We start from the raw sequence: 24,071 nt of genomic DNA on the forward strand, positions 1-24,071 counted from the left end.
GTCCTTGTTTTACCAACCTCAGATGGATGGAAGACTGAGTCAGCCTTGAGCCTGGTGAGAATCAAACTTCTGGCAAGCAGCAGAGCTAGCCTGCAATACTGCCTTCTAACCACTGTGCCATCACAGCCCCTAGCTTAAACAGCCAGATGGTTTTGTATACATACTTTTATGTCATTTCTCACTCACCCCCAAAATAGGCCCCCAAAATAGACACCTACCAAAGGGCGGCTGGGTCAGGTTAAGGCAGAGGAGGTGGTATGCTTTGGGACAGTCTTTTTTGTCACACATGACGAGTTCACCTCCGTCTCCACACTGAAAGCAATTGTCTTCGTGCATCTGCTTCTGCTCTGTCTTTATCTTCCGTTTCTTCTGCTTCAGTTTTGCGTTCTTCGCCTTCTCTTCATTCGCTGTTGCGCAGGCCGTCTGATCGGGGAGAGGGGAAAACCAAGAAGAATATTAATAAAAGAAGAAAGGAGCACTGGCTGTCTTAAATCAGCCCTGCAAAGGTAGACCAGGTTAAGAAACCAACGCCACATAGGATGCGGCTACTTTCGTTGTGTCCTCTACACAGGGCTGCGGGGAATGATGTAGCTCCTTTAATGACCTGTAGACTTCAACTCCCAGGATTCTTGTGGCTCAGGAATTCTGGGAGATGAAGTCCATAGATCATAAAGGAGCTACATAGTTCCCCCAGCCTGGAACTATAGTAACACAGTCTTGCAAGTCTGAATGTGCTTCCTCTTTCTGGGATGACCCAGGGCGTGGCACAAAGGCAACACAGTCAAATAAGCAAGAAACTGAGTCCTTTTATTATCTCCAACTTTGCCCCCAATGTCCAAGTTACCTTTGGCTGGAGAAAACTCTCCCAGGAACAGTGTTTAACAGTCCAAAACAAGGTACATACAGACTGTAACTAAAAATCCAGAAACTAAGCTGAAGTAATTAACTTGACAGGGCAGGAGAAGGAATTTCAGGCTTGAAACCACGGCTAAACTCACATAGTTGGGAAGATGCCAGGGACACAGATAAGCCACGACGATACCTGATAAATTCACGATTTGCTCCCAACAACTTGCTGTGCGCAGCTTCCTCTTTTATACACTTGTGTTCATTAGCTGGGCTAATGAAGGGAATCAGGGCCCTTTTCTCCCCCATAAGCCACAGAACTCACTTTGATCCCTTTTCCGTTCCTCCCTGCGTTCCCTAGGATGAAGAGGGCCTGGGCCTGGGTCTTCCTCTGAATTCCCTCTGCCTTGCTCTACCCCTCCTCTGCTCTGCCCAGCTGGACTTTGCCCTTCCCCAATTTCTTCCACAGCCAACGGAGCCACACTCGCACTCCCTGTCAGCTAGAATCCGACAGGGGCACGACACTTTCTTTCACTTTATCTCCATTTGAATTAGGCAGGGGCCTGCCTGAGATGTCTTCTTAAATTTATTTCTTGAAATGGACTCAAGCCCCTGGACCCTGCCTTGTTCTAATCCTTGACATCTGAACCCTGACACCTGACAGCAAAAGCTTCCACCCAAGAAAATATGGAGTTCAGGTGCAACACCTAACAGTTGCCATCAGTCCTAAATGAAGCGGTGGATACTATACAGGTAGTCCTTGTCTTACGACCTCAATTCAGCCCCAAATTTCTGTTGCTAAGCAGGAAGATGGTTAAAAGCCATAGCACTTAGACTTACATACCGCTCTCCAGCCCCTCTCTAAGCAGTTTACAGAGTCAGCCTCTTGCCCCCAACAAGAGGTGAGATTCGAACTGCCAAATTGCAGTCAGCAGAAGGAGCCTGCAGTACTGCGCTCTGACCACTGCGCCACCATGGTTCCCCTTTCATGCCCCAGTTGTTAAGCGAATCCCTGCCGTTGTTAAGCGACTCTGGCTTCTCCATTGCCTTCACTCACCAGAGGGTCGCCAAAGATAAATCACGTGACCCCCAGGGACACTGCAACTGTCATAAATATGAGTCAGTTGCCAGGGGGCTGAATTTTGCTCACGTGACGGTCGTAAGCGTGAAAAGGTGCCTTACAGTGCCGTTCTAACTTCGAATGGTCACTAAGCAAACTGCCATAAGTCGAGGACTTCCTGTAATGAATGTGATCGGGAGGGAAGTCCTTGTTTGGACCTTGTTCTGAGCACAAGCAGACAGAGAACGTGTGTGAGACATATTCCCTCTGTCTGTGTGTTGTTGTTGTTTTTTGTCCTATTCCCCCACTTGTGTGACTAACCTTTGGCCGCACACCTAGGAATCCACTGCAGTTTTCTGCTCCACAGTGGCACTCGGTTCTGCCGTTGCCCAGACAATCCAAATTATAGTTAAATGTTAACTCCATCCCTGTAAATTCAAGATAATGAGTTTAATACTTGGCAAAGCATGAAACCTTAATCTAGCGGACAAAATATTGAAAATGTGACTGTTATCTTCGTCGTCAGTGAAAAAAATCTTGTTCCTATCAAAAGGACATGGTAGCTTGCAGAATGAATAAGGAATTTATTTCTCCTGTTTAAGCATCTCTTTCTCTGGTTTTCCCACACATCCCCTCCACTGTCACTGGCTATCTGAGACATCCCTAACGATCAAAAGATCAGCATCATTTGGTTATCTAGGATGTTTCCGGCAACCTGAAAATGCAGTACTTTACTTGCCTCTAAAATTATGTTTTGCCTGTGTTGACAATACTAAGAATAGAATAGAATAGAATAGAATAGAATAGAATAGAATAGAATTCTTTATTGGCCAAGTATGATTGGACACACAAGGAATTTATCTTCAGTGCTTATGTTCTCAGTGTACATAAAAGCTGTAAGTGATTAATCATGATCACAGTCATCCTAAAAATACATTCATCATAAGATATAACACAGTGATAGAATCGACATAAATCATACTAGGAAGCTAAATAAAACAATATAAATGTAAAGATACAAGCAACCAAGTTATAGTCATAAGTAGAAAAGGAGACAGGTAATAGGAAAGATGAGAATAATAATATCAATACATTTTTACTGAATAGTTTGACGGTGTTGTGGGAATTAGTTGTTTAGCAGAGTGACGGCATGATGTGGATACCACAATAAAAGGCAAGGCTGGCAGTCGCGTATGGCTGAAATGAGCAAATACACCTTTAGGTTGGAGGGATGTGCTACCTAATAAAAAAAGACCAGGCAACATGATCCTAAGGTAGATGAGAGCAAAAGGGGCTCTACCACTTCTAGATGCTAGCCACCTGAATGCAAAAAATTAAAACAAATGTCACTCTTATTATTGATAGAAGGAAGTATTTGTAGCTCAGGGTTGAAATGGGGAATCCTTGAGCCTCTCTGAGCTTGGTTGTTTTCTTGCAGACGTTTCATTACTCAAACTAGGTAACTGATAATGCAAGCTAATTTGGGTAGTGAAAGAAATAATTGGGGTCTGCAAGAAAATAACCAGCTCAGGGAACACCGAGAACCCCTCACTCTGATTATTCTTTTATTTTGTTTTTTAAATTGTTCAAAATAGGATTCCCCACCATGAAAATATTTTATTTGTGCCATTATGTAATGGGGTTAATTCGGTTTGATGATTCACTAAATAAATATTCTACAAATGTGTCTATTTTAATTTTTAATGTGGTAAATACCAATCGGTGTAACCCAAACAGCAAAAGTTCTTTGGAAGAGGAAAAACCTCCATAATTTTTAAAAGTGGGAAGTATTCCTGAGAACAAAAAGTCAATTATGAGACAAAGATTTAGGAAGAAAATCGTCACCGCTCCCACCCTTCTGACAAGTGAGGGGAAGCCAAAACAGGAAGCACTGTTTCTCCATGGTGACATCAATGCTCTGCAACAATTTCCCAGTGGAGACCAGCCCAGTTCCCTCCTTCTTCGTTTTCAGAACGAGGTTTAAAACGAAACTGCTCAATTTTGGAGAGTGTGGCAATGGAGCTTGTGCTACTGCTTGTTCCTTTTTAGTCTTTTTGTTTTTGATTTGGTCTTTTTGTTTTTGTTTTGGTTGTGATGTGTGTTTTTTGATGTGGAGTCTTATGACTTGTTACTTGATTAGGTTTGCTATGCTGGCTGGGAATATCTGGGATTTGAAGTCCACAAGTCTTAAACTCGCCAAGTTTGGAGAGCCCTGATCTAAGCCACTTTTTGAAGGAGGAGGAGAAGGAAGAGGAAAGGAAGAGGAGGAGGTGGAGGTGGAGAAAAAGAAGAAGAAGGAGAAGGAGGAGAGGGAGAGGGAGAGAGAGAGAGGAGAGGAAAGGAAGAGGAAGAAGAAGAAGAAGAAGAAGAAGAAGAAGAAGAAGAAGAAGAAGAAGAAGAAGAAGAAGAAGAAGAAGAAGAAGAAGAAGAAGAAGAAGGAGGAGGAGGAGGAGGAGGAGGAGGAGGAGGAGGAGGAGGAGAGAGGAGGAGAAGAAGAAGAAGAAGAAGAAGAAGAAGAAGAAGAAGAAGAAGAAGAAGAAGAAGAAGAAGAAGAAGAAGAAGAAGAAGAGAAGAAGAAGAAGAAGAAGAGAGGAGAGGAGAAGGAGAAGAGGGAGGGAGAGGGAGAGGGAGAGGAGAAGGAGAAGAGGAGAAGAAGAGAGGAGAGGGAGAAGAAGAAGGAGGGAGAGAGAGGAGGAGAGAAGAAGGAGGAGAAGAGAGAAGAAGAAGAAGAAGAAGAAGAAGAAGAAGAAGAAGAAGAAGAAAGAAGAAGAAAAGAAGAAGAAGAAGAAGAAGAAGAAGAAGAAGAAGATAAAAAGAAGAAAAGGCAGAGTGGGAGGAGGAGAAGAGGAGGAGACAAAAAAGACAAAGATGAAGAAGACAAAGAAGAGGAGGAGGAGGAGGGAGGAGGAGGAGGAGAGAGAAGAAGAAGAAGAAGAAGAAGAAGAAGAGAGAAGAAGAAGAAGAAGGAAGAAGAAGGGAGAGGGAGAAGAGAAAGAGAGGGAGAGGAGAGGAGAAGGAGAAGGAGAAGGAGAAGAGAAGAAAAGAAGAGAGGGAGAGGGAAGAAGAAGAGAGGGAGAGAAGGAAGGAGGAGAAGAAGGAGGAGAAGGAGGAAGAAGAAGAAGAAGAAGAAGAAGAAGAAGAAGAAGAAGAAGAAGAAGAAGAAGAAGAAAAGAAAGAAGAAGAAGAAGAAGATAAAAAGAAGAAGGCGGAGGGGAGGAGGAGAAGAGGAGGAGACAAAAAGAAAGATGAAGAAGACAAAGAAGAGGAGGAGGAGGAGGAGGAGGAGAAGGAGAGGAAGAAAGAAAGAAAGAACCTTTAGAAGATAGGGATGAAACTGTTGCACCATGTTCTTTCCCATGACATTATTAAAGTGGTATACACGATATGCAACTGGGGTTGGATGCATAGGATTTTCTTTCCATGTGCAGCGCAGGAACGTTTGGCTGGGGCTTGCGTGCCTGCACAAATGGCTCTGCGTGCCACCTGTGCCCTGGGTTCGCCCTCACAGACCTATTTCAGACAAACGGTTGTCCAATCTCTTCTTAAAAACTTCCAGTGTTGGAGCATTCACAACTTCTGGAGGTCAGTTGTTTCCCTGATTAATTGTTCTAACTGTCAAGAAATTTCTCCCTTAGTGAATTATTTCTCCAAACACAAGCTTTTCCCGTTTGGCTTTCTTTGCCCTGGGAAACAACTTCCTTTCTCCATCCAGTCCTGGGAGCAGAGTCGGTATGGACAAAAAAAAGGCAAAAGGCTTAAAACCACAGAGAGAGATGTTTTTCAAAATGTTCGGAGAAAATGTTGATCGAGAGGCTGTGAATGAAGAACAGCAGCAGCAGCAGCAGCAAAAAAGGACAAAGAGGCAGCGTAAAACCTGAGAACAGAAGACTTCAGGAAATATTCCCATCCAGGTCAAATTGAGGGAAAAGAACTGGAAGGGATCCAGGAGCACCCAGCCTAGAAACCACCACCAGGTCACATGCTGCCTGCATTCTTGGGCCAGAGGGGAAGGTAGGACACAATTGATAGATTGTGTAGGGAGATTGATACTACCGCGTTTTCCTGAAAAATAAGACCACCAAAAAAAGGCATCAGGTCTTATTTTGGGGGGGGTGGGAGAGGTTGTCGTTTACTGACTCTCCTCACTTGTGTGAGTCGCCCCCTGGCCTATTTTTCACTATTGGAGGCCTACAGGAACTTCTTCAGCCAGCAAGGCTTTTCTGAAAACCTTGGTAGCCGATAACAGAGCTCTGGATCAATCCAGAGCTTTGTTATCAGCTACAGAGACCTTCCGGAAAGCCTTGCCGGATGCAGAAGAAATAGGCTGAGGTGTGCAAGGCCTGGCTGCAACTATCCAAAGGTAAGTAACAGGGCAGCTCCACCGCCCCTCAATCCTCACCCTAGGTTAACTTTTACCTGTGCACCCTGGAATGGGTGAGGTCTTAATTAGGGCTTATTTTGTGGGGGGGGTAGGGCTTATATTCGGCAAACATGTGAAAATCAAGCTAGGACTTACTTTCTGAGTAGGTTGTATTTTTGGGGAAACGTGGTAGTATTATGGGAGTTATACAAAACGAAGGACTATCCCAAAGGTGCTTTTTCAAGAGGCAACTGGACTTTGTTTTTCGCTTGAAGACGTTTGGCTTCTCATCCAAGAAGCTTCTTTACTTCCCAGAGCTGAAGAAGCATCTTGGATGAGAAGCCAAACGCCTTCAAGGCAAGGCAAAAGTGGAAGCAGGATGCTCTGTCCCATATTTGGATAGACCAGGTTGCCCTGACAGGCCGGTCTCACCGGATAAAACACTTAATCTCTCCCCGGCACAGCTGACAAAGCGAGGGAAGCTCGTGGCCTAGAGGTTAATACATCTGCCTAATATGCAAGCGGCCCAGGGTTTGAATCCCAGATGGGTATGGCTAGCTGATGAGAGCTAAACAGCTTGAAATCGCTATACTAGTCTCCCTTTGCTTTTTTTTGTCGGTAAAATTTAAATTCAACCCCAAAATAGTTTGTCATGGAAGCGACTGCCTGAGAAGGCTCCTGGACTGGGGATTCGTCCCATATTTGGGCAGATCAGGTTGCCCTGATAGACAGGGCTCCCGAGATAAAAGGCGTCTTCAAGGGAACAAAGTCCAGTTGCCTTCTGAAAAAGCACTTTTAGGACAACCTGGATGACTGAGAATCTCCACTGACAAAACAAAGGACTCTTAGATAAATAAACAAACAAACAAAAAAGGCAACAAAGAGGTCAAAATATCCACACTCACTTCCAAAGGCAACGGGAGTGTTCAGAAGGGCATTTACCTGCAGGAATATCACATAAAGCAAAGAGTCCCACCCGGACATCTCCATTGACTGTCCACTTCTGGGTTTCACAGTTGGGGTTGCAGCTGTGGTTCATGAAGCGAGAGTAGTTTCCCTTTGGTCCAGCATCTATTATGCGGTCCTTGAATAAGACAAAAGGATGCAGTAATTAGCACCACACCTATTAAAAGAATGAATGGTTTAAACTAGGATGTCTAGAATAGAATAATAATAGAATAGAGTAAAATAATAATAGAATAGAATAGAATAGAATAGAATAGAATAGAGAATGATAGAATGGAATGGAATGGAATGGAATAGAAGAACCATAGAATAGAATAGAATAGAATAGAATAGAATAGAATAGAATAGAATAGAATAGAATAGAATAGAATAGAATAGAATAGAATAGAATTGAGGGACCATAGAATAGAATAAAATAATACCAAAGTAGAATAGTAGAATACAATAAAATAAAATAATAATAATATTCGATGTTCTAAACACCTTTTCTGTTTTCATAGTCTCTGCAGGAAGATTATAGAGTAACCAGCTGGATTTATTTGAAACTCTTGATAATTTAACTCAGGTTTTGCTTGTGGATTTCACATGCAGAAATATCTGTCATTTTCCCAGGTGTCAATACCATAATACCTCTGATGATGGAATGATATACAAACACACACACACACACACAGAGAGGGTATCCTTTTACCTTTGTAACAGTTAACATATAAAAATTGGTCACGCTGTTCTCATGGGCACGCTTAATTCGCAATCTGCACTCTTCTTCATCAATTAATTCACCAACATATTCGTTGACAAATTCACCCTAAAAAAAAAATCAAAAAGAGAAATGGACTTATAAACGGGAGTATTTATACTATAGAGCTGTATTTCTCAACCCGCTATTAAAAGAAAATGAAAGGAAAAAAAGGAATTTCATAAGATTTCATTTAGTGTTGATAGTTCAAGCATCTTTTGTGGGTTTGCTTGACTGTTTTTAACAACAAAAAATGTTGGTGAAACAGCTCACTTCCTTGCTTGAATAGAGATGGGGGGAGAAATTAAAAGATCTTTTAAGTGAATAATAAAAGAATTCCAGATTCTAAGAATCTAGCTAAACTTTACAAGTGACGCTTAGCTATGTGTGTTTCTATTATTTTACATTCGTGTAGAAAATGAGAAATGTCATAAGGCAGCATTTCCCCCCCCCTCTTTCATTCTGGATTAGTTTTTATCTTTGTCCTTTCATTTTATTTTTAAAGAATAAAAAGGAATTAGGTATGAGCTACAGTGATGCAGTGGTTAGAGTGCAGTCCTGCAAGCTACTTCTGCTGACTGCTGGCTGTCTGCAATTTGGCAGTTCAAATCTCACCAGGCTCAACACTGACTCAGCCTTCTGTCCTTCGGAGGTGGGTAAAATGGGGACCCAGATTGTTGGGGGCAAGAGGCTGACTCTGTAAACTGCTTAGAGAGGGGCTGTAAAAGCATTGTGAAGCGGTATATAAGTCTAAGTGCTATTGTTATTATCCTCCATCCCTCCCTCCCTTCCCACACTCTCTCCCAGTGGTTAGAATGCAGTATTGCAGGCTGTCCACTGCCACCAGTTCAATCCTGACCAGCTCAAGCCTTCCATTCTTCTGAGGTGGGTAAAATGAGGACCCAAATTGTTGGGGGCACTAGGCTGACCCTTCCTTCCTTCCTTCCTTCCTTCCTTCCTTCCTTCCTTCCTTCCCTTCCTTCCCTTCCCTTCCCTTCCCTTCCTTTCTTCCCTTTCCTCTCCCTCCCCTCTAACCACTGCCAGCAGTTTGATCCTGACTGACTTAAGGTTGACTCAGCCTTCCATCCTTCTGAGGTCGGTAAAATGAGGACCCAGACTGTTGGGGGCAAGAGGCTGACTCTGTAAACTGCTTAGAGAGGTCTGTAAAAGCATGGTGAAGCGGGATATAGTAAGTCTAAGTGCTAGTGCTAACCCATTCAAAAACAAGCAAGCTTCTGGGTACCTTTTTAATGTTCCGTTTGGTCCGCAGACCCCAGCCGCGTCGATCAGTTTTGATGATTTCTGCTTCCGGATAGAGTCTCTTGGTAAAGCACTGGTTTTGGCAACGTTCTCCCGCAGGGCAAACTTGAGGGTGACACTCGTACTGCAGCATTCGATTTAAGCACTCTGACTCCAGGCCACAAGGGTTCTCATCCGCTGGCTTACAGTTACACCGTGGGATCTCGGACAGGTCCGCAACTTGGATCTGGACTTTTCCTACCACTTTGTTGGACTGTGGGATGCAGAGTGAGGGGCAGAGGCGGAGCATTAGTTCACAGTAAAGGAGAATCAGACCAGATCTCTATAATAAAGTATTTTGCTCTTTACACCCAAAATGTTTCAAGTGAATCTCTTTTGCTGCTAATAATGGAAAATACTTAGGCCAGAACATTGCTTTTAGTTAGAATATTCCAATCTGATATTGTTGTGGTTAGCTGGCAGCAGGTGCGGGCGGCTGAGGAGAGCGAGGACTCAGATGAGAGGCCAGGACCATTAGGGAGTGGACTGCTGCTTTCGGAGATGGTGGGGGCTGGCAGCAGTGATGAGGAGGTTCCCGAGGAGCCTGTGCCAAGTGCGTGTGCACGCAGGATTGCTCGTAGGAAAGAGCAGCTACAACAGCACGGGCGACTCGGGAGTAAGGCTGCAAGGTAATGGCCCCTCCTTCAAGAAGATAAAAGCCAGCTGTGAAAGGAACGTACGTTGCAGAAGGCAAAGACGTTTTGAAACTCCAGCCTCGTGGACATTCCAGTATCCTGAGTTTGTATTTGAAGATTCCTGTATTGCAAATTATTTCTTGTCTGTTATCTTTTGGCAAGTCTTGTACAGTTTGGCAAGGCTTGTGCTTATCACAGCTAATTATTTTGCAGAAGCATTAAAAGGTTTCTGTTCCCTTTGGATTGTGTTTGATTTGTTGGAAAAGAGCGTGGGTCAGAACAGATATATCAGATGTCTTCTTATATGTCTGTGAAAGTTACTTTGCACAGCCAAGCCATCAAAACAATATTGTACATTTACCTTTGGATGACAACTTTTGTGAGCAGAATCAAAGGTTTTATGAGAGTAGAGAATTCTGTGATAAGTCTTCAGCAGAGAAAAAGGAAGCTCAAGATACTAACTTCCAGTTTCAAAGCAGATCCAAAATTTTCCAAAACAAACAGGCTAAAATTCTACCTATACACCTAGAAAAATAAAATATCCTCACATTTAAGAAGCGACGCACTTAACATCCACCTATAGGCTTCACGCACATACATGCACACCCCCGAATCATACAATGGACTCACTTTAATGTGTTTATACGGAGGCGGTTTTCTGGAATTCCTCTCAATCTCAAGTGCTTCTTTACTTTCTCTTTGTGCTTTTAATTCCTGGAAGCGTTTTGCTGCTTCTTCAAGTGCTGTGTAAGTTTTCCCCCCAAAGCAGAAAAAAAGCTAGCATTAGCAACTATAGTCAGAGATCCGCAAATACCAAAACTCATTTAAACAATTACATAGTGCAGAGCTCTCCAAACTTGGCAACTTTAAGACCGGTGGACTTCAACTCCCAGAATTCCTCAGCCAGCAAAGCAATCACACTTGGCCAATAAACTTGGCTGGCTGAGGAATACTGGGAGTTGAAGTCCACCAATCTTAAAGTTGCCAAGTTTGGGGACCCCCTGATGTAATGTCTAGGCCTGGCCTCTACTTAAAATCAATGAGCTGAGTGACACATCTGTAATGGAATGTATGGATGAGCTGGGATGAAGACAGGAGGAAATGCTGCCTAGGAAACAATCAGATAAGAGAGGCAGGAGGCTGCAGTCGCTTAATGGCCAGAAGGAGAAACTTAGGGAAGAGCTGCCCTAATGGACCAAGTCCTTAAAAGTAGAGGTGGGAAATTTTGTGCCTTCAGGCTTGCAAGTTTTAGAATAGAATAACAGAGTTGGAAGGGACCTTGGAGGTCTTCTAGTCCAACCCCCTACTCAGGCAGGAAACCCTATACCAGTGGTGGCTAAGCTTTTTGGCACCGGGTACTGAAACAGGACTTGCGCGTGACAGAAACCGGAAGAGCAGCTCCCTGGTGCGCTGTGCAGGAGCGCTGGAAAGCGCGCCAGCCACCTGGTCTTCCGCTTTCTAATGAGCAGGTGCACAGGAAGTCCAGCTGGCCAGCGCATGCAGGGGAGCTGCTCTTCCACTTTCCAGCACTTCCTCATGTGTGAAGACCAGCTGGCCAGTGCGCATGAGTGCCGGAATCCAGAAGAGGAACAGGAGATGGCTGGTGTGCCCGGAGAGATGGCTCTGTGTACCACTTCTGGCACGCATGCCATAGGTTCACCATCACGGCTCTATACTGTTTCAGGCAAATGGTCATCCAATCTCTTCTTCAAAACTTCCCAGGGTTGGAGAATTCACAACCTCGGGAGGCAAGTTGTTCCATCGATTGATTGTTCTAACTATCAGGAAATTTCTCCATAGTTCTAGGTTGCTTCTCTCCTTGATTAGTTTCCACCCATTGCTTCTTGTCCTGCCCTCAGGTGCTTTGGAGCAACCTTTTGGACCTCAGGGACCACCAAACTCATAATTTTAAATTCCGCGGACCACAAATATGAGTTTTGACTGACGATGGCTTGCTGACGGTGATGGGAAAGTCGGTCCCATATTCCAGAGCTGCGGTTGTCACAGGACTGGCCCTTTGGTCATCCTGGATCAGCTGCTCCTCCACCCGGGTGCACCGGCCTGCCATGGACTGGAGGAGCTGCTCCAGGAGGACCAAAGGGCCAGTCCTGTGACTACTGCAGCTCTGGAATATGGGACTGACTTTCCCACCAACGTCAGCAAGCCACCCCGGGGCGGATTTCCCTCCTCCACCATTGGTCTTACCTTCCAGTTCCAGCTCGTGTGGCTCTACCCAAGGTAAAGTTTGTGCTCGGCCAAAGGGTGGGGACCAGCGGGTGGGAGGGCCATGTGTTCCCACACAGCCTGGATTAATGGCTTTGGGGGGGGGGATATTTCTCTGCGAACCACCAAAATTTTCTTGCGGACCACCAGTGGTCCCCGGGCCCACCGTTTGGCAACCACTTCTTTGGAGACTAGGTTGACCCCTCTCTTCTTTGGGGCAACCCCTCAAATATTGCAACTCATCACGTCACTCCTAGTCCTTCTTTTCATTTGATGTCAGTCCTATCAGGTACACCAGGCAGGAAGCATAACAAGATGAACTAATTAATGGTGGATTCTATATGTTTCATGTTAAATTTGATACTTGGGTCATTTCCCTCCCTTTTTTTGTACACCAACTTTTGTTGTTGTTTATTTGATTTGATTTGATTTGATTTGTCAATCGCTTACAAGATAATAGGTTTAAGTATAAACATGAGTAAGAATACAGAAAATAGGTACGATTAAATAGGGACAATAGGACAGGGACGGGAGGCACGATGGTGTACTTATGCACCCCCTTGTTAGTGCTGGATGCATGTTTTTTTCTGTTTTGTATTTTATTTTTGTTGATAAAACTAGGTAACATCATCAGTGCAACTGTGAGACTATACTGGCAGAATCCTGTCAGTCTGAAAGCACAAGCTTCCCATTCCACTTTTAATTACTTGATTCATTAGTCTTTCCTAATTTTTTTTCTCTGCTCATTAAGTAACTGCCGGCTCCTGCCTCTCTTATCTCAATGCAGGCATGATATTCCCCTCTGAAAAAAAAATCGGGGCCAGCCAAAAGAGACCCCCCCCTCCGCTCGCACCGCCCGGGCTCCGCTCAGGTATCCGGCTGGGGCTGTCAGGAGTTGCTACCGCTGGCGCGGCTCCAGTCCCGCGTTGCCTCGGGAAGGGAAAGGCAAAACCAGGAGCCGCTGCTGCCGTTGCAAAGCGCCGCCGCGGCTCTTCCTTTTTGCCTTTCCTTCCTGAGGCAACGCGGACTGGAGCTCGCGAGCCGCGCCAGCAACTCCTGACTCGGGCCTCCGAGGGAGGGGAAGGAGGAGAAGAAGGGGGAGGAAAGGGGGGCGATTCCCAAAAAATCGGAATTCCGATTTTAATCGGAAGAATATCATGTCTGTCAATGTTTCTTAGTCAGCATCTCCTGCTTTCTTTTCCCCAAGGTCATTCGTACATTCCATTACTTAAAGATAAAGGTTCCCCTCGCACATATGTGCTAATCGTTTCAGGCTCTAGGGGGTGGTGTTCATCTCCGTTACAAGGCCGAAGAACCAGCGCTGCCTGAAGACGTCTCCGTGGTCATGTGGCTGGCAGGACTAAACGCCTTCGAAGGCATACGGAACACTGTTCCCTTCCCACCAAAGGGGTCCCTATTTTTCTACTTGCTTTTTTTAAACATGTTTTCAAAGTGCTAGGTTGGCAGAAGCTGGGACAAGTTAACGGGAGCTCACTCGGTTATGGGGCACTAGGGATTCGAACCGCTGAACTGCCGACCTTTCTGATCGACAAGCTCAGTCGATTACTTAAGCCTTGTGTCAACTCGATTCCTGAATTATCTTTTGTAAGATGGGTTATTCATTTGTAAGGCATTAACATTTCCTCTATAAGGAAGGCTGAGCTCCGAAGAATTGAGGACTTTGAACTACGGAGAAGATTCCTGCAAGATCCTTGGGACTGCAACGCAATCAAACCGGTCATTCCAAGAGGAGATCAACCCTGATCTGCTCTTTAGAAGGCCAGATACTGAAGATGAAACTCAAAGACTTTGGCCACCTCATGAGAAGGAAGGACTCACTGGAGAAGAGCCTAATGCTGGGAACGATTGAGGCCAAATAAGAAGACAGAGAATGAGGTGGCTGGATGGAGTCACTGAAGCAGTCGGCGTGAGCTTAAATGGACTCCGGACGATGGTTGAGGACAGGATGGCCTGGAGGAATGTTGTCCATGGGGTCGCAATGGGTCGGACACGACTTCGCGACTCACAACACCAACAAAAAAATTCCTGGGTTCTTAAGAGATCCTGAGACTCTTCTTCTGTTAGTTTGCAACAGAGTAAACGTGGCTCAGTAGAAAGTGTCCAGGCCGGAGTATTTGTCCTTAATCTTATACCAGATTTAGGCAGGAGTGGGATGCAAATATTTTTACTACTGGTTCTGTGAGGGTGGCTAGGTGGGCATGGCTAGGTGGGTGTGACCATGTGACTAGGTGGGCGTGGCCTTTTTCTCAGCAATTTCCCCCCCCTCCCCCGCGCTGTGTTTTTTGGCCTCCTGGGCCTCAAGGAAGCCTCCTGGGCGAAACAGTAAGACAGCTTGGGGGATCCTGGCACAGCTGATCGTCGGAAGGAGAGAAAAAAAAAAAGAAATACCTTAAGGAGTGACTGGGCAGGGGAGAATGCAGTCGGCATGTTGGGCATGCACGCGATGTTGCGCATACACGATAAGGACTGGGCGGGGAGGGGAGGGTGGAGAGGGGCGGGGCCAGACCGGGGCACGATTTGCCGGTTCTTCAGAAGAAGGATGAATGATTTTTCCACAAATTATGTTTACCCCACACATTTTACTGTGTCGTGACTTTTGAAAAAAACAACAACACACACACATTTTTTTCTTTAAATCAATACTTCTATAATCGTTTTCTTTCAAATGAGGTAGGAAATCCTTCCAGAAATGATATTATTTACAGTCTGACAGGGAGAATAGAACCATCTTAAATGGAATTAAATGGAGTTTAATCAACTAAACGGTGTCTTAATTTCAAGACACCGTTTCCCTATTCAGGGACGATGGAGACCCCAAAAATGTGGAGCCTTAGCCAGTAGAAATCATGTAAATTTACCTTTTTTGAAAGTCTTGTTAATATTAGTTTGCCCCTCAGCAAAGCTTTTATCTCCTTCAACGTAGGGGAAGACTCTCCCCTGATGCACCCAGTAGTAATCATGTGAACCGAAGAAAAATACCGGGAAGTCCCCAACATCATGCTTGAGGCCCTGGATGTTGAAAGGAACAGATCTCGGATTGCATATCTCAGCTGGCCACCACCTAGGAGAATGAGGAATTGGGAAAGGTAAGGATAAAAGGTGAGAACAATTGGAAAAGCAAGCAGTTTGTTTAGATTTCAGTTCCTCAGCCAATTCCCATAGATGAATTTACTTCAATACAGTCTTACACAATTATTCCCCCATCAGTTATCGAGTTGAATACAGGTAGTCCTTGACTTACGAAAGTTCACTTAGTGAACATTCGAAGTTATGACGTCGCTGAAAAAAAAGTGACTTACCACCGTTTTTCAGAGTTACGAATTGTTTCAGCATCCCCAGGGTGACGTGATTTACATCTGGATGCTTGACAACTGACTCACTTTTGTGACGATTGCAGTGCCCCGGGGTCATGGGATCAACGGTGGGGACGCCAGATTCACTTAACAACCGGGCTACTAATTTAACAACTGCAACCATTCACTTAGCAATGGTGGCAGGGAAAGTCGTAACGTGGGGCAAAGCTCACTTAACAAATGTCTCACTTGGCAACACAAATTTTGGGCTCAATTGTGTTTCGTAAGTTGAGGACTTCCTGTATATCAAACTCTGTGTCAAGTTAGCTCTACTGATATCTGTCAGAGTATATTCCTGAACTGGAATAGAGCTTAGTAACAAAGTCAGCCAATTAACAGGCATGGCAACAGAGCAGCCAACGGGAGCTGAATTGGAAAGTGAAACTAGAAGTAGCCTGGGTTACTACTCTCAGTTACTGGGTTACTACTCTCAGCTCTAAACTGAAACTAGTTTTGCTTGCCTGCTGAACTAAAGTGAAACTGATATCTGCTCTGAGCTACTGCAGCTTGTTTTTGCTTATGTTACGTTGAAAGAATCTACAAATGGTATTGTAAAGTTTAATCATATTATTATGTTTATAAAGAAGTTAATGATCCCGCTGAACCAGTCATCTGTGTGTTTTCTGGACTTTATGCGGCAAATTCTAACAATATCCTCATTCAAAGGATGGGACCTAAAATAAGTGACCTCCATAAATACAAACAAAAGATTATTGTTCAATTTTACTAATAAATTAAAAGAAGCCACCGACCCTCAAGAACCCTTTTTACATGAACGTCAAAGGCTGTATGTTCAGCAGTGCCATTTGTGTGCTAAAAGTTACATGATCAAAATTAAGGTCAAAAGTGAATTTTTGAAAAATAAACGAGTAAGTCTAAGGGCAAGGTCTCTGAAATCAAGTTTCCAGAGTCGTTGCACTTTATAATACTGGTATGATGATGAAAAAAAAAAAAGATTGTTCATTGGCTTTAAGGTACCTGTAATTTCCAAGCTTGACCCAAACGATCTGCTTGTATCGCAATTTCTTGCCAGATTTGCAATCGTTACAGTTCCAGGAACCGCCTGGCATCTCTATGTTAAGACATTCCGGGTGGAAGGATGCAGGACAAGATTCACAGCACAACAGCTTCCCACCTTTAAGGCAACAACAGAGCTCACTTTATAGTTAAAGGAAACAAGTAGTGCACATGGCTCTGCAGGGTTGTTGTTTTTTTATTTAAAATATACATTATGCATTGGGATTTGCCATGTCATCCAATATGAATGGCAAAATGAAAGGATCAGGTCAGAATTACAATGCCGGATTTAAAGCACTTATTTTGTTGGTATAAAATCAGTCAGACCAACTTCCTAGATGAAAAACTTAAGTGGGTAGATCACATTCCGTTTTGTTTGTTTGGATGATATAGTTAGACGGGTGCATCTTTTCAAAACGCTAGTATTTAAATATGACAAGCTGTTCAGGGAGTTAATTTTCCCCAACAGTCTGGACATAAATTCTGTTTTAAATCTGCATTGTCATGACCGGATCCCTTAGCAATCAGTTAGTGCATGTAAAATCAGCCTATAGGTTGATCAATATTGTTCTGTTTTAAAAAAATAGCGTATTAGCAAAACAAATCCAAACATTTTAGAATTCCAAATCATTCTTGTCCCTTCAAAATGAAGCATTATAATATAATTATTGATATAGACTGAGCTGATGAAAGTATTATCAATCTTTTAAACCAGGGGTCTCCAACCTTGGCAACATTAAGAATTCTGGGAGTTGAAGTCCACAAGTCTTAAAGTTGCCAAGGTTGGAGACCCCTGATTTAAACTATGATGTTATATATTTTTTTCATGGCATATACAATAATCCTTTTTTGTTTTTGTTTTTTTCCAGATCTCAGCATAGTATACTGGTGTATCTGCATCAATTTGAACATTTAAGTATTGTGATCTTCACACCAGTATTGTAAACAAACCAGAGTTGAGAGATCAGGTTTTGTTGTTTTTGTTTTACTTCTGTGCTAAGTTCAAATAACTTTTGAAGCAAGAAGGGAATTTCACTTGTTAAAAGGCTGAAAACTTAAGAAATGGTTTCTTGGGCTGTCTATTGATTTTCTTTCAGTCAATAACAAGCATCTTTAATAAATCTAAAAATGTAGAGCATTTAACACTTGAAGGGAATCCTCCCAATAATTTAGAAGATGGCATTTAAATGTTTTTTTTTTTAAGTATTGGAAAAAATTTAGATCATTTTCTGAAAATCTGTCAGAAAATGTTGTCCACCTATAGACTTTAAAAATCTGTAATTTGCACTGATTGTTACAAAGCTTTATACGTTGCTTAAAACAACGAAATCATTACTATATTTCCTCTGCCATGAAATGCAATGAAATCCAAATGTTCGGATCGCCAGGATCATTCCAAAAATCCCAAAATCAATTTTAAAAGCATTGAAAGTTATTTCAGAGGAAATACAGCCCCAGTCATTCAAACGATACCCAAACAGCAGAATGCCAAAAGATATGGAAAACCAAGCAAAACAAATAAAACCACACAGATTTTTTTTTTCAATGCTAAGCAAGGAAACTTGGCTTTTACAATGCATTAGTAAGATTTTTCTGCAGCTATGAAAGAGGGCTCAAAATAATTGATCGTCTCTTGCCCTCTTGGTGAGAGAGAGAAAGAGAGAGAGAGAGACTCTTTTAAATATGCCAGCATGGTAAGTCGCAGGCTTTATAAAACATTCAAGAGTCAATAAAATCTTCTCAAACTTGGCAGACCGAAACCCCCCCCTTTAGTTTGGACAACGCTCCCAGTGTAGGCAGTCGATATGGAGCAGGCTACTGCCCATGTTCATTTGATGCATACTATCTACATGCATGAAGTGGAAGGGAAGACAAATACATCAACGGGATATAAGAAGCACACTGCCGCTATCCATAGGTTTTTTTACAGTTAGAACTTGTCCGAACAGTTCCCAAACTATGCTACCCTGTTGTGTGTGATCATTTTATGAAAAAGATACCCTGACCTTGGGCCAGAATCAGGTAGCTTGTCACTTAGGTGGAACCTGAAATATTGGGCATCCCCTTTCCCAACTGTGAATTTCTACAGGTTGATATGAAGACTTGCAATAAGTAACAGTCAATCCCTCACACACGCAATTCTATAGTACTAGCCAATTGACACTGTGGGACCAGATTTAGTTAAGCCTTCTTCCTATTAATAGCTATCGCTCGATATTTAAAGCGTTACCTATAAGGCTTCCAAAGAATTGCAAATAAAAAACATGGCTCTTCAGGAGTTATTCTATCACTGGCTGGTGGTGTGGCTCTATGTGATTGCGATTATTTTGCTGGTTTGTTCTCATTGACTTTAACTCTATGTTTATTGATCTGTTTTAAGATGCTCAGAGCCCTTTGGCAGCTGAGGGGCACAGAAACAGAAATAAGTAAAGTGAGTAAGTGGTTTAAGGAATACCCCTGTAGGAAGTACGCTTCCAGGGAATGATGGAAGAAGGGAAATAGTTTATGTCTATGTTATTCCATTAGATGAAAATGTAGGAGGCTGTAAATACCAGCCAAAAGCAATCCAGCTCCTTAAAGTACAATAAAGTCTCCCAACGTGGCCATTTTAAGACTTGTGGATTTCATCTCCCTGAATTCTCCAGACAGCCAGGCTAGCTGGGGAATTCTGGGAGTTGAAGTCCACAAGTCTTAAAGTGGCCAAGTTGGGAGACCCCCTACAATAATGTGTTTAAAGGCCTTTTATGCCTAGAAGAGGCAGAATATGTTACATACTGCAGGACCTAAGGTGAATCTTCCTTCTGCCAAAGTAAGGTCATTGGTAAAATGAGAAAGCTATCCAGTCAACAGCTAGCTATAAACTGGCATGCCGAGGCTGCACAATTAGACTGGGGTCATATCTGGAAATTCCAGGCAGTCTACTCTTAAGCTGTAAAAGAATCTGAATAAGACCCAAAATGGACAATAGCTCCTTTAGTGTGGTTAATAGACATGATAGATCTAAACAACAGAAAGACCCTGCAGAATCTCTATAGGTCTACAGTTTTGCCTCAGGGTTTAGGAAAGGTTGCTGGGTTGGATAATCATGCACAAGTCTATGCCTGAGTGGAATTCAGTAATTATTTTAAGCCCCATTTGGAAGATTTCGGCCAACATGAATACACGTTCAAAATAAGCAATGAATGAAGTTTACAAAGCACAACGAGGAAGTGCCAGATGAGCATACAAAGCTTTGGTTTAGTTTAAAAAAAAAAAAAGGGAGAGGAAGCAAACAAAAAGAAAGAAAAAGCAGGAAAAGTGACAGAAAATCAAAAAGAGAAAGCAACAGAGAGAGAGAGAGAAAGAAGCTATTTTGGTTACCTTTCTCACATTTCTTTTTGGAAGCTGACGAAGAAGGAGGAATCATAGGTAATTTCATCAACTCAGCACGATTTGATTCATTCAGTAGATAGTGAGATTTATTGGCATATGAACTGAACAGGGGGTCTGAATGATCCTGCACTATCAGCCCTATACGAAACAAACAGAAAGAAATGAGTTGCGATGAAGCTACCCATGATTCCATAAGGAGAGAGGAAAAAAAAAAAAAACCAAAATAAAAACGAAATGAATAACCTGTTATGCATATTTCACTGGTGCTTTTAAGTAAGGAAAACGAAAGGTGATGCGATGAAGGAAAAGAAAAGGTGAAAGAAAGAAACAAATATATATATATATATATATATATATATATATATATATATATATATATATATATATATATATATATATATATATATATATATATATATATATATATTTATTTCCCTATCTCTAAGAGGGTGTCACACTGAAGGAGGTAGCGTCCATGCCCAAGTACAAAAGAGTGAAAATAGCTGATGATGTTGAGTGAGAAATTGGTTAAGCAAGGCTTGCCCCGTTTTACGACTTGGGTGAATCACCACAATTGTTAAATAAGCCACCCGGTCGTTAAGTGAATCTGGCTTCCCCATTGACTTTGCTTGTCAGAAGGTCGCAAAAGGGGATCGCACCCCCCAGAGACCCTGCAACTGTCGTAAATGTGAATCAGCTGCTGTATTTTGATTACGTGGCCATGGGGATGCTACAATGGTCGTAAGTGTGAACAGTGGTCATAATTCACTTTTTTTCAGTGCAGTTGTAACTTGGAACGGCCAGTAAGCAAACTATCATAAGTCGAGGTCTACCTGTACTAGATTGGAAACTGAATTTTACCTGTGCTCCTTTTTAAATCTTCAGTTAAAAAAAGCACCTATGAGAGTATCTCAACTTTTTTTATGTCCTCTCCCCACCCAAAAAAATATTAAAAGAAAGCTAACTGTGAAACGGGTGGTTAATACTTGCACTAGGGACTAGAAACTTAAAAAAAAATCACATGCAGATAGTTGGTTGAGCTATAGATATGTTAAAACAGGGGTCTCCAACCTTGGCAACTTTAAGCCTGGTGGACTTCAACTCCCAAATTCCCCAGCCAGCAAAGCAGGCTTAAAGTTGCCAAGGTTGGAGACCCCTGTGTTAAAACATTACTTAGGCAAGGCTTGCCAGTGGATATTATTACCTGCAGCTTATGGATCCCTTTTGTTATATGAATCACTGATATACCCTTATATTATTTACTCTGGAGAAATATCAGTTTGGTGAGATTCATGGGGGGTTTTGCACTCCTTCTTTAGAGGGAAAGGAACACCTGGCTGAGGTACTACAAAGTTTATTGGAACATATTGGAAAGGATGATAGTGTAGGATTGGCCAGTTGTAACACCAGGGAGATAACGAGATCTGATAAATACAGTATAAACGAAATCAGAAATTTTCTCCCTGTGTTGCATCCAAAACCTCTTACCTTAGATTGTAGGCAGGTTAAGAATTATCTCCAGTAAATTAATATTAGAATGTCACAGGTTCTCTTAATTTTTATTAATTTCAAGGGCCCTCAAAATACAGAAGGGACTTGTTTTTGGTTCTATAACACATCCTTTCTTTTCACACCTAACAATAATTTAGTCAACAATCTGAGTTATCTTAACTTCCTGTTTCTCCAAACTTTCTTTCTTTCTTTCTTTCTTTCTTTCTTTCTTTCTTTCTTTCTTTCTTTCTTTCTTTCTTTTTCTTTCTTTCTTTCTTTCTTTCTTCTTTCCTTTCTTCCTTCCCTCCTTTAGAAAAATTCAAAATATAGTTAAATAAAAAGGTCCAGACGCTAGGCCCAGCATAGAAACATGATGCCTGAGAGCAGTATCTTGCATTTTTTTAAAAAAACAACAACAATCTACTTGCTGAAATACTAAGTTTCCAAAAATCAAAAATTCTGAATAGAAGAACTTGGATAAAAGCTTGTACTGATTGGGCAGTAATGCTGATTACAACCTATCTATGGAGATTCTCAGTCATCCAGGTCATAGTTGTCCCAAAAGATGCTTTTTCAAAGGCAACTGGACTTTCTGTTTTTTTTTCCCCTTTGAAGACGTTTTGCTTCTGAGAGCTGAATAAGCTTCTTTGGATGGAAGCGAAACATCTTCAAAGAAAAACCAGAAAGTCCAGTTGCCTCTTGAAAAGGCACCTTTTGGGACAATCTTCAGCACATTTTTCGAACAATATCTGCCAACCACCACTAATAGAATCCTTTCCCACTAGTCCTCTATGGTTTCCCAATGGAAATGAAATGTAAAATCGAATTCCATTAAAAAAAAAAACCTGCGTTCTGCTTATAATTGCAGAGTAGAAATAACGATGCTAAATCTAATCTATACTATTTTTCAGCAATGTAAAACTTCTGGGAGAACTAGAGCTCTTTAAAGGAAACAAACAAATTGGCCAGAGAAGAATTAAAATCAAATTCAAGTACATTTAACAAATTTCTTCCCTGCTGTTTTTTCCATAAACAAAGTAAGTATTGGTCTTCTTCAGCTCAATATCTTCCAAACGAGCTGGGATTTTTTTTCCTTCCCAATTAGCCGACCTAAATGAAAATTTGGGGTGGGGGTGGTGGAATATATATGTCCCAACGTAACCAGAGGGTGGCAGGATAGGAAAGGCAGATACAAACCATGCCGTCCAATCGACTCAAAAGAATCCACCTTGTGATTTGCTAGCTCATTTGTATAAGTTTAACTCGGTCAACTCTGTTTGTGTCTGTGCACTGAGAAAGGGAGAGGGAGAAAGTGAGTGTATACGACTGTGGATCAGAAAGGGTGTTTATGTGCATGCATGTATGTGAATGAGAAAGAGGACACATGGAAGAAAGGGGAAGAGATCATTAGTACACAGAGTTAAATACCCCAATCTTGCTTCCATCACTCACTTGAAGGCTTGTTCATTTGTCCACCATTATAATGTTGCAATGCTTTGTTCAGAAAGCTTTCCAAAGATAGTATTGAGTTTTGCAGTGGGAATTCTTGGCCGCTGAGTTCAAAAGTCATATATTGTTGTAGAATTTTAAAGGATCTTATATTTAAATAAATCTGAAATGTATCACCTTTAGACTTGGGTTTTTTTTAAGCTATCTATGTGTGAATGTAGACTCCAAGTCCACAAGCAATTGGGAACTCCTTGCCCCATGAGGGAATTTTATCGGTGTCCAAGTAGGTGGCCCAGAGCAAAAAATTTGGATAGTCTTTGGAGGTTTAGTGTTAGAGGTTGTCAAAACACCAAAAAAACAAACAAAAAAACACCCCAAACCAGATTTTTTAAGAACAATTTTATATTTTATTTCAAAAGAAAACAACCTTTTAAATTATTAATTTAGATACAACCCATGCTGAATGAAATTATCTGAACTTCTGGCATGGCATGGCCTGTATCTATAAATTTTAAAAAGTTGTTTATTTTTTCTACAAGGGTAATACTAGTCCTCAAGAAATGCAGGACTGCATTGGTGAGACCCAATTACAAGGAAGTACCATTCCCACTGTAACACTTATATCAGGGTTAACACTTATATCAGTCTCTACAGTGCATTGTACCATTCTTTGAGCAGTTTTTTTTTAAAAAAATCCCATTTAAATTTGTCTTCTTCTTCTCATCCGTGTATTTTATTTTTTTAAAGATGACTTATTTTAATATTTGTAACCAACTTGGAAAATACTTTTAAGGTTCAAAACAAAAAAAAAAATGATATGCACCATTATATACTTGCCCTCGTACGCATTTTACAGAACATGTTAAACAAAATGTCTGACAAAATGCTTCTCTGAAAAGAAAAAGAAAATTTCACTGTGCTACTTAACAAGCAAATGACAGGTTATTTGTGTTTTCAGGGTGGACAAGACCCTGAGTATGTCATGATATCTATTTTGAATGAACCTGTCTTTCTGACCATACTGATATTCCATGTTGCTGTAGCAACCAGACCTCCTGCTGCTGAGTAGATTAATACTTTTCCATTCCCAACAAAACTTTTCAAAAGTAGCTGGTGAGCACCATGACAATTGCAAAATGTTTTCAAGCAACAGGTGGAAATCAACAAGCTTTATTTTTCTGACACCGGTATAGCAGCAAAACTAATTTGAAAAACTTGGGGGGTATTAATTTTAAATAAA

The 24,071-nt window shown here is 41.9% G+C and overlaps 1 protein-coding gene and 1 long non-coding RNA gene across 6 annotated transcripts in view; one reads left to right on the forward strand and one right to left on the reverse strand.

Annotated features, from left to right (window-relative positions):
* NSD3 (nuclear receptor binding SET domain protein 3) overlaps positions 1-24,071 on the reverse strand; it is a 121,364-nt gene that overhangs the window by 9,959 nt on the left and 87,334 nt on the right. For 3 of the 4 annotated variants that reach the window (XM_087969604.1, XM_087969603.1, XM_087969606.1), the window contains exons 15-23: positions 19,880-20,029; positions 16,481-16,637; positions 15,008-15,210; positions 10,536-10,648; positions 9,215-9,484; positions 7,924-8,040; positions 7,209-7,350; positions 2,228-2,334; positions 219-423 (exon numbers count right to left, since the gene is read on the reverse strand). In XM_087969604.1, coding sequence (XP_087825730.1) covers positions 219-423; positions 2,228-2,334; positions 7,209-7,350; positions 7,924-8,040; positions 9,215-9,484; positions 10,536-10,648; positions 15,008-15,210; positions 16,481-16,637; positions 19,880-20,029 — 1,464 coding nt within the window. The remainder of the gene's footprint in view (positions 1-218; positions 424-2,227; positions 2,335-7,208; positions 7,351-7,923; positions 8,041-9,214; positions 9,485-10,535; positions 10,649-15,007; positions 15,211-16,480; positions 16,638-19,879; positions 20,030-24,071) is intronic. The other variant, XM_087969607.1, reaches the window with a different exon arrangement.
* LOC148130020 (uncharacterized) lies at positions 5,248-19,108 on the forward strand. 2 transcript variants are annotated; one of them, XR_015750306.1, is made up of 3 exons: positions 5,248-5,917; positions 15,073-15,248; positions 17,389-19,108. It is a non-coding gene; the product is annotated as an uncharacterized LOC148130020 (long non-coding RNA). The 2 variants fall into 2 exon arrangements; XR_015750305.1 differs by having other exon boundaries at positions 5,250-5,917; positions 15,073-15,235.

This window comes from Notechis scutatus, chromosome 7 (assembly GCF_049901735.1).
Source record: "Notechis scutatus isolate UNSWTSFEM ecotype Mainland chromosome 7, rNotScu1.2, whole genome shotgun sequence".
NCBI classification, from domain to species: domain Eukaryota; kingdom Metazoa; phylum Chordata; class Lepidosauria; order Squamata; family Elapidae; genus Notechis; species Notechis scutatus.